Source organism: Varanus komodoensis, unplaced genomic scaffold, assembly GCF_004798865.1.
Source record: "Varanus komodoensis strain SLA01 unplaced genomic scaffold, ASM479886v1 scaffold62, whole genome shotgun sequence".
Lineage (NCBI taxonomy): Eukaryota > Metazoa > Chordata > Lepidosauria > Squamata > Varanidae > Varanus > Varanus komodoensis.
The window spans coordinates 104,331-114,319 of record NW_025336248.1 but is presented as its reverse complement, the minus strand read 5'-3'; the positions used below and the strand labels follow the sequence as shown (position 1 = coordinate 114,319).

The 9,989-nt window shown below is 39.9% G+C and overlaps 2 protein-coding genes across 2 annotated transcripts; both read right to left on the bottom strand.

The window, feature by feature from the left end:
- Window positions 1–937: 937 nt before the first annotated feature.
- Window positions 938–1,876, bottom strand: LOC123033369 (olfactory receptor 10AG1-like). The gene has a single exon (XM_044449973.1). It carries the CDS (start codon window positions 1,874–1,876, stop codon window positions 938–940), a length of 939 nt encoding a protein of 312 aa, XP_044305908.1.
- A 3,587-nt stretch (window positions 1,877–5,463) lies between these two features.
- Window positions 5,464–6,411, bottom strand: LOC123033368 (olfactory receptor 6B1-like). Its single transcript, XM_044449972.1, has one exon. The coding sequence runs from the start codon at window positions 6,409–6,411 to the stop codon at window positions 5,464–5,466; it is 948 nt and encodes a 315-aa protein (XP_044305907.1).
- Between the last annotated feature and the right edge of the window lie 3,578 nt (window positions 6,412–9,989).

The following is a 9,989-nucleotide window of genomic DNA, read 5'->3' as shown; positions in this document are numbered from 1 at the left end:
TGGCATTCCAGAGTATAGAGTGGAAAATGAAAACCTATTCAATCAGCATGTATGCAAATTGCAAAGAATCACAGAGGAACTACTCAACAAACACTTCAAGGAAGTTATTAGAAGAGATAGATACACAAACAGATACACACACATGCACATGCACATTCAACAAACACTTCAAGGGGGACATGAGAGGATACACATACAAACATAAAAATAGACCCACACACTTGCACAGTAAAATTTTTATGATTTTGTGCTCATTTTTTCTAACAGATGCATTATGAACATGGCATTGCCTAAGATATATATATAAATCGTCAACTGCTCTCCCTAATATAATGTAATAATTGAACAGCATTTCAATAAATCACATTGACAGCATTCAGCAAACATTTCAAGAAATGCATTAGAAGATACACACGCAAATACACACAAACTAGAATGTGTATGATTTTTAGCTCATTTTTTCCTAATCAATACACTTTGTAAACACCTTTCCTTAATATGAACATTTCCCCAGATGCTTTTCCTGATAGTCTGTAAAACCGATTAGTATTTTCACTGACATGCACAGTTTTGTATGCGCGGTTTGAGTGGAAAAATGCATTATTTGATTCTGTGAAGGGCAAATATTAGTGAAGGATAAGTGAGTTTTAGAATTTGCATTCTGGCTCAAAATTAAGTAAGTTCACATCAAAAGAAAAGCACAACAGATTTCTTGCCCCCCTGCCCCAGTTTTTCTAAAGTCTGAAAAAATTGATTCAGGCTGCAACCCTTTATCTCTTAAGTAAGATAGTAAAGGACTATCTAGTTAAAAACAAACATTTCTGCATTTATTAAAAAAACTTCATTCAAAAGTACATTTAGCACTGTCTGAATTCCCTAGTCAATAGCCCTAGTCAAGCAGAAACCATTGTAAGAGGAACTGCTTTGAATGCATGCTTCAAACATGGTTTTTCAGGATCTTCCCAGCAGCCTTTCTGAGAATGTCCTTGACATCTTTGTTTCTCAGGGTATAGATGAGAGGGTTGGCTACTGGAGGCAAAACTGTATAGAACAGAGAAAATATTTTGCTAAGGTCTCTCACACCTTCCACTTTTGGTATCAAGTAGACAATAACAAGGGCTCCATAGAAAAGGAATACAACAATCAGGTGAGAAGAGCAGGTGGAAAAGGCCTTCTGCTGTCCCATGATGGATGGGATTTTCAGGATGGTGTGGATGATATATACATAGGAGATGAGTGTCAAAAGGAAGGGGGGGAAGCTGAACAGAAAAGCCAGGATGACAGTAACAAGGGGAAGAATTCTGATGTGACTGCATGAGAGTTTTATCAATGCAAAGGACTCACAATAAAAATGATCAATTGTATTGGAACCACAGTAGTGCAACTCTAACATAAAAGGCAAATATATAGAGATAAACACAATGCTATTGATCCAAGAGCCACCTGCCAAAGAGAGACAGAGTTTCCCATCCATAATTCTGGCATAATGCAGAGGTTTGCATATGGCTAAGAAACGATCATAAGACATCACAGCGAGCAGATAACATTCTGTGCAGACCAGAAAAGAGAAGAAATAAAATTGCACCATGCATCCCCTAAGAGAGATGGTTTTGTCTCCTGTCAAGTAACTAGCCACCATCTTGGGTAGGATGGCAGAGCTATATAGGATCTCCAAGCAGGACAAATTTCCCAGGAAGTAGTACATGGGTGTGTGCAGGTGGCGAGCAGTCACTATCAGAAGAACAGTGAGGAAGTTGGCAATCAGGGTCACAATGTAGATCACAAGAAATACCAAGAAGAGGAATGTGTGCAGACTCTGTGTTTCCCCAAAACCCAACAGGATGAACTCTGTATTGTCCGTCTGGTTCCTCTGCATGATATCCTCTATGCCAAGTATACATAAGATTGGGAGAAATCAGATTAGAAATCAGTTTAACAGATTAGTAATCATGCAAGACATCCAAAGTAACATTTTCATTTTCAAAATTGGTAAGGCAACCTAAAGTAACCTATTCATTTTCAGATTTGAAAAGACCAATTTTTGAAATCATGTGTATAAGCCAATCTAGCACCCACAAGGTATCACCGTTTTACCAGCTTCAGCTTTGCTCACTCTTCCAGATCCTCGGAAGAGTGCTCTTATTGCCTTTCTGTCATGTCATTTTGAATGGCCAGTAGAAGGATGAGGAGGTCTGACAGCATTATTCGTATGCTCAAGGTTTTCCCTTTCACACAGTTGCAGTTCATTCTAATCAGTGTAACTAAAACTTTGTAATTTATAGAACTGACAGGCAGGGAGAAACAAGGTTCTATTGAGAAACTTCTGTCTGCATGCAGAGTCCCTGATCAATATGGAACCCTTTCTTCAGAGTACCATTTTACTCACTTGTAGTATATTTAACCATGTACATTTTCAAGTGAGCATCAACCTCATAAATTTCTATCTCCTGCATGTTGTATTAACTAACATAACTTAGGACTCAGAAAACATGTTGTACCGTATCTTTGTCTTCTTCATCATCAACTGAGGATCATAGGGAACTTCTGTTTCAGTGACTTATATCAGAGTAGCTCTGTTATTGATTTATTCTCAAGGAACTCACTTTTTGTCTCAAGAGATATTCATTAGTGATGAGGTAAGTGTTGCAAGTTCATTAAGAATTCAATTTAATCCAAACACACTAAAACAAAACAAATAACATAGTACATACACATACTTTTGAATATCTTGACTGGAAGCATGGATATCTTTGTGCATTACAGAAGACTCAATGGATGGTCTTAATATACATCAATGGGCAGATCGATTCATAGAAGAGTGAGTTCATTTTAGAGGTTGCAAGCATATTCCTGAGGGGTTACCTGGCACATGCTGCCCCAAGAAGGACATACTGTTAATAATGAAAATTCCCTTGCATCATTCATCATACATGCTGCATCACCATTGATGAGTTTGGGACCTTTCCTGGGTTTTGAAGTGCACAACCTGAGGGAACATACCTCAGCTTCACATACCTCTAGGCACAAAATTCATAGAAAGCAATGAAAGCTTTATTCAGGAAAATATATAGAGCAGGTGCAAAACCCTCAGCTAGGAATGTGGGAGGAATCTGATCTGGGGCTGTTTCCCACTCAGGTGCCATCATGTCACCTACACAGACAGCAGCCCACATCTTCCAAGCCATGGGTCTGAGATGGCACAGGGTGCCTGGAGTGCTTGCATGAGCACCCACATGGACTCAAGACCCATGCACACACCACACAAGCAGTGTCCCTTGCAGTCTTCATGCATGGATGTGTGTGTGAGCTGCATGTGCTGTGGAAGTTTACTGCCTGTGCACCCCAAGCTCTGTGAACATTGGTAGCGTTCCAGTGGTGGACCATCCCAATGTAGTTCATGCAGCAGGAATTCAGATGACATCCCAATCTTGCTCTCCGTTTCTGAGATACAGAGCTTCCTTTCTAACTGCCCTACAGAAAGAGAAAAGCAAAGAGAAAAAGAGAGAATGTCCCTTTCAACAACCTGTCCATCAGTTGTCCTGACACTAGACTCCTGTCAGCCACCTCTGCATGGGCAGGAAGGCATGCAAAGAATTCACATTTCAGACTGGATGTCCAGCTCTGTGTTTCAAGCTTACCCACTTCCATTTTCAAAGTCCCTGGTTTTTTTTCAGATGGGATCGTAATCTTGCTGTCTGTTTCTGAGAGATACAGAGCTTCCTTCCTAGCACCCCTGAAGATAAGGAGAAGCTAAGAGAAAATGAGTTGGTATTTAAGTTGGTATTTTATTTTATACATAGTAAAATTGTAATAGGTGTCTTAAAATATACAATGTGTCCAATGCAGACATTGTATGATGTCAACACAGTTGGTAATTCTGCTGGTGGAGTAATGGTTTTATTTCTTGAATTAGTTTATACTGTCCATGGATTTTTATGTTATGTTTTATTGTACTTTAATAGCTGTAAACTGTCCAGAAAGTCATGTGGCTATTGTGTTGGTATACAAAAGGCTGAACTCAATGGAGAACTCCCTTTCTACTAGCTCTCCATCAGTTGCCCTGTACAGTAGACTTATGACAGCAAACTCTGCATGGGCAGGAAGTGTTCCAAGAAATTCACATTCCAGGTGCGTACAAAGCTGATCATGAAGTAGTAAAAGAAGACAGGAGATATTGTCTTGCCTTCACACAGTATTAGGACCCAGGATTATCCTGTGGAGCTGCTTGGTTGGACCTTTGGAAGTCCAACCGTTTATAAAAGTCTTTGTCATTCAGTTCATGGTGGGATTCACTTCCGCAAAATGCATCCAATAATGTGGATGGTAAGAAAAGAGGCTTGGACACATTCGTGGAGGAGATGGCCCCTTCTCATGAAGTAGTGTGTACTAGCTCTGATGGCTTCATTTTTACCTCCAGTATCAGAGGATTTATGCCCATATATATTCCCGATGCTCAGAGGTGTGGGCAGGAGGCTGCTGTTGCATTCGGTCCTGCTCATGGGTTTGCCATGGGCTCCTGGTGGTCACCACATGGACAGAATGCTGGTCCAGGTGGACCCTTCGTCAGGTGATATATGGTCCTTCTCAACGTATTATGTGAAAAAGAAAACTTTGCAATAACCGAATTTTGTTCCTGTATGTAGTAAATGAGAAGTACTTTGATACATAGTCCTTTCTTTAAATAGTGAATGTTCATAACCATCACTATAGTATCAGATTTGTTGATTCATTTATTAAACTAGAATGCGTATGATTTTAGTGTTCATTTTCTCTTCTCTATGCATTCTGTAGACAATATTGCCTTTGCAAATATACTGTAGAGTGCTTTGCCGCCTAAAATGTATAAATGAACAGAGGCATTTCTATAAATCACATTGGGAGCATACAACAAGAAAGGCATTAGAAGGATTTCAAGAAAGGCATTAGAAGGTACATACAGAAACACACACACATGAATATGCATGATTTTTTGAATTATTTCTTTCCTAATCTATGCACTTTCTTCACAGGATGACCTAATATAATCATTTTCCCAGGTGCTTTTCCTATTATTATATAAAACTGATTAGCATGTCCACCAAACAGCACAGTTTTGTATGAATGGTTTAATTTGAAAATGCATTATATAATTCTGAGAAGGGCAAATATTAGTGAAGGATAAGTGAGTTTTCAAATTTTCATGTCTGCTTAAAATTGCAAAATTAGGAAAGTTCACATCAAAAGAAAAACTTAATAACCCCCCACCCCCAGTTTCCTCAAGTCAGGTATAAACTGATTCAGGCTGCAACTATATATCTCCTAAGCAATTCTTCTAAAAGGACTATCTAGTTAAAAACAATCATTTCTGCATTCCTAAAAAACATTTCATTCAAAAGTACATTTAGCACTGTCTGAAGTCCAGAGACACTAATAGTCCTAGTAAAGCAGACACTGTTGTAAGAGGAATTTCTTTGAATGCATGATTCAAACAGGGTTTCTCATGATCTTCCCAGCAGCCTTTCTGAGAATGTCCTTGACATCTTTGTTTCTCAGGGTATAGATCAGGGGGTTGGCCATCGGAGGAAAAACTGTGTACAGCAAAGAAAACATTTTGCTAAGGTCTCTCACTACTTCCACTTTTGGTATCAAATAATATGATATGACAATAATGATGGCTCCATAGAAAAGACACACAACAATCAGGTGAGAGGAGCAGGTGGAAAAGGCCTTCTGCCGCCCCGTGATGGATGGGATTTTCAGGATGGTGTGTATGATATATACATAGGAGATGAGTGTCAAAAGGAAGGGAGGGAAGCTGAACAGAAAAGCCAGGATGACAGTAACAAGGGGAAGAATTCTGATGTGACTGCATGAGAGTTTTATCAATGCAAAGGACTCACAATAAAAATGATCAATTGTATTGGAACCACAGTAGTGCAACTCTAACATAAAAGGCAAATATATAGAGATAAACACAATGCTATTGATCCAAGAGCCACCTGCCAAAGAGAGACAGAGTTTCCCATCCATAATTCTGGCATAATGCAGAGGTTTGCATATGGCTAAGAAACGATCATAAGACATCACAGCGAGCAGATAACATTCTGTGCAGACCAGAAAAGAGAAGAAATAAAATTGCAGCATGCATCCCCTGAGGGAGATGGCTTTGTCCCCAGTCCAGAAACTGGCCATTGTCTTTGGCAGGATGGCAGAGCTATATAGGATCTCCAAGCAGGACAAATTTCCCAGGAAGTAGTACATGGGTGTGTGCAGGTGGCGAGCAGTCACTATCAGAAGAACAGTGAGGAAGTTGGCAATCAGGGTCACAATGTAGATCAGGAGAAAAATCAAGAAGAGGAAGGTGTGTAGACTCTGTGGTTCCCCAAAACCAAGCAGGATGAACTCTTTGATACCCGTTTTATTTTTCTGCATGATGCCCTCTATGCCTCTAAGTCTGGGAGAAATCAGAGAGAAAACGTATCAACACATTAGTAATCCTAAGAGACATCCAAAGTAACACATTCATTTTCCAAATCTTTAAGGCAACCTAAAGTAACTCATTCATTTTCAGAGTTGAAATGACCAATTTTGGAAATCATGCCAATCTAACACCCCCTAGGAAGCAACCTGTGACCAAATACAGCAATACTCACTCCTCCCAGACCCTCAGAAGAGTGCTCTTACTTTCTTCCTGTCATGTCATTGAATGGCCATTAGAAGGATGAGGAGGTCTGACAACATTTTTCATAACCTCAAGGTTTTCCCTTTCACTCAGTTACAATTTATTCTATTCACTGTAACCTAAACTTTGTAATTCATAGCATTTCATACACTAACAGGCAGAGAGAAACAAGGTTCTATTGAGCTATTTCTGCTGCATACACTGTGCCTGAGCTAACATGAATTTTACCCTCATATTTATCAGTCAAAATGAAACCCTTTCTTCAGAAAACTTACTGACTTATATTATCCATGTATATTTTAAAGAGAGCATCAACCTCATGAATACCTTTCTGCTGTACGACATATTAACTGCATAGCTTGCGGTCCAGAGAACATGCTGTACTGTATCTTTCTCTGATGCTTCATGAAGTGAGGTTCACTGGGCACTTCGAGCACACTTGCTCGGGCTTCTTCTGTTTCAGTGGCTTATGAAGGAACACCTGATTCCCTCTGTTATTGATTTATTCTCAAGCAACTCACTTTCTACCTCAAGAGATATTCATTAATGCTGCGGTAATTTTTCTAGTTCATTAAGAACTGTGATGCTAATTTAATCCAAAAACACTAAAACAAAATTAATGACACAGAACACACACATACTTTGGATATATCCGTTGGAAGCATCGATCTCTTTCTGCAGTTCACAAGACTCAGTAGATGGTCTTAATTTACATCCATGGGCAGGTCAATCCATAGAAGCGTGAGTTCATTTCAGAGGTTGTGAGGACTTTTCTTAGGGATGACCAGGTACCTGCTGCCCCCAAGAAGAACATACCATGAATAATGAAACCTCACCTGGATCCTTCAATGGAGGGTCATACTTCCATTGACAAGTATGGGATCTTTGCGGGGTTTGAAGTGCACACACTGAACAAACAGACCTTAGCCTTCTGTTCATATAATCTTAGAACACATTTCAGGCAATGGATGCTTTATTCAGGAAAAATAAAGAGCAGGTACAAATTCCTCACCTAGGGACGTGTAAGGAATCTGCTTTGTGAGTGGGACTCACTCAGGTGTCCTTGCCTCGACTCCTGGATTGCAGCCCACTTCTTCCCAACCATGGCTCTGACAGGGCACTGAGTGCACTGAGAGTTTGCATGAGCACCCACATAGAAGCAAGCCTGAACCACACATTGCACAAGCAGTGTCCCTTACTGCCTTTGTATGTGGATGCATGCAAGTGTGTGTTCCATGTGCTGTGGATGGTAACTGCTCATGCACCAGAAGCTCTATGTGCATTGCTGGACTTCCTCTCAGCTGGGCTCATATCCCAAGCCATGGGCAAGCATGGCAGGCAGTCTGCGAAAAGAAGACAGCCAGATCCTGAAAGGATACAGTGAGCCCAATGTAGTTGATGCAGCAGGCATTCAGATGGCATCCCAAGCTTGCTCTCTGTTTCTGACATATGGAGCATCCTTCCTAGCAGCCCTATTGAAAGAGAAATGCTAACAGAAAAACAGAAAATGTCCCTGTCTACAACCTGTCCATTGCTTGCCCTGCACATTCTACTCCTGACAGCCTTCTCTCCACAGGCAGGAATGAGTGCAAGAAATCCACATTCCAGGCTGGGTGTCCAACTCTGTGTTCAGAGCTTGCCCACTTCCATTTTCTAAGCCCCTGGATCTTATTCTGATGGGAAGTTGATCTTGCTGTCTATTTCTAAGAGAAAGAGATCTTCCTTCCTAGCAGCCCTACAGATAAAGGGAAGCTAACAGAAAATGAGTAGGTATGTAAGCTGGTGTTTTGATTTATAGACTTTTAAATTGTAATAGGTGCCTATTACAAATGAGAAAATGAGTCCAATGTAGACACTACATTTCTACAAATGTAGAAAATGAGTCCAATGTAGACACTGTATGAGGTCAGCACAGTTGGTATCCGTGGTGATGGAATTGATGGTTTTATTTATTGAATTTGTTTGGAATGTCCATTGAAATTTTTGTTACATTTTATTATACTTTAATAGCTGTAAACTGTCCAGAAAGCCATCCAGGTATTGTGATGATTTATAACTGCTTTAAATAAAGAAGTGAGAATATCCCTTTCTACCAGCTCTCCATCATTTGCCCTGTACAACCACAAAGGTGTGGTCACTGACCTTAAGCCAGACATCCTGAAGTATGAGGTCAAATGGGCCTTAGGAAGTCTGGTCAATGATAAAACTAGTGGAGGAGATGATATTCCAGCTGAGTTATTCAAAATCCTAAAAGAAACTGCAGTTAAAGTACTACACTCAATATGCCAGCAAATTTGGAAAATTCAATAGCAGCCACAGGATTGGAAAAGGTCAGTTTACATTCCAATCCCAAAGAAGCACAATGCTAAAGAATGTTCAAACTACCATACCATTGCACTTGTTTCACAAGCTAGAAAGTTATGCTCAAAATCCTACAAGGTAAGTTTCAGCAGTATGTGGACTGAGAACTAACAGAAGGAATGGGAGGATTTTGAAGAGGCAGAGGAATTAGAGATCATATTGGCAACATATGTTGGATCACGCAGAAACTAAGGAGTTTCAGAAAAACCTCTGTTTCTGCTCCATTGACTTCACTATGGTGGAGGGCAGGAGAACCCAGGGGAATGTTGTCCATGGGGTCGTGATGGGTCAGACATGACTTTGCAACTAAACAGAAACAGAATGCCTATATACTCCAGATGCAGTGGAATATGGGCAGGAAGTTGTTGTTGTATTCAGTCCTGGTTGTGGGTTTTCCAAAGGCTGTGGGTGGTCAATGTATGAACTGAATGCTAGTCCAGGTGGACCCTTGGTCAGGAGAAACATGTTCCTTCTCATGTTAGTACATGAAAAACACAACTTTGCAATAAATGAATTTTAATTTCATTTTTCATACTAGAGAATTGGACTAAAATGTTTGTTCTTATATGTACCAAATGAGCAATGTTATCTTACACAGTCCATTGCTTAAGTAGGGAATATTCATAACAGTCACTCTAATATCAGATTCATTGATTCATTGATTACTTTTGTATACTGAGAAATGGCCAATGGTCCCCAGAATGCTTGCAGGGATATTGTAATAATGAACATAAATTTTGGGACATAATATAAAGAATATTTAATGTAAACATATGAACAAAAGTTATTAAACTGGTACTCAAAAGATAACCACTTTGGTGCCAGGCAAACCTTGTTGCAGGAATTGTTCCATAATAAATGTATGTGGGAGAGCAGGAAATTCACTCAGTTTTTAGTTAATCCCAGGAAGTAAGTTTCATAAAGGAGCCACCTCACAGTTACAGGGGAGGCAGTTGATTGTGATGGG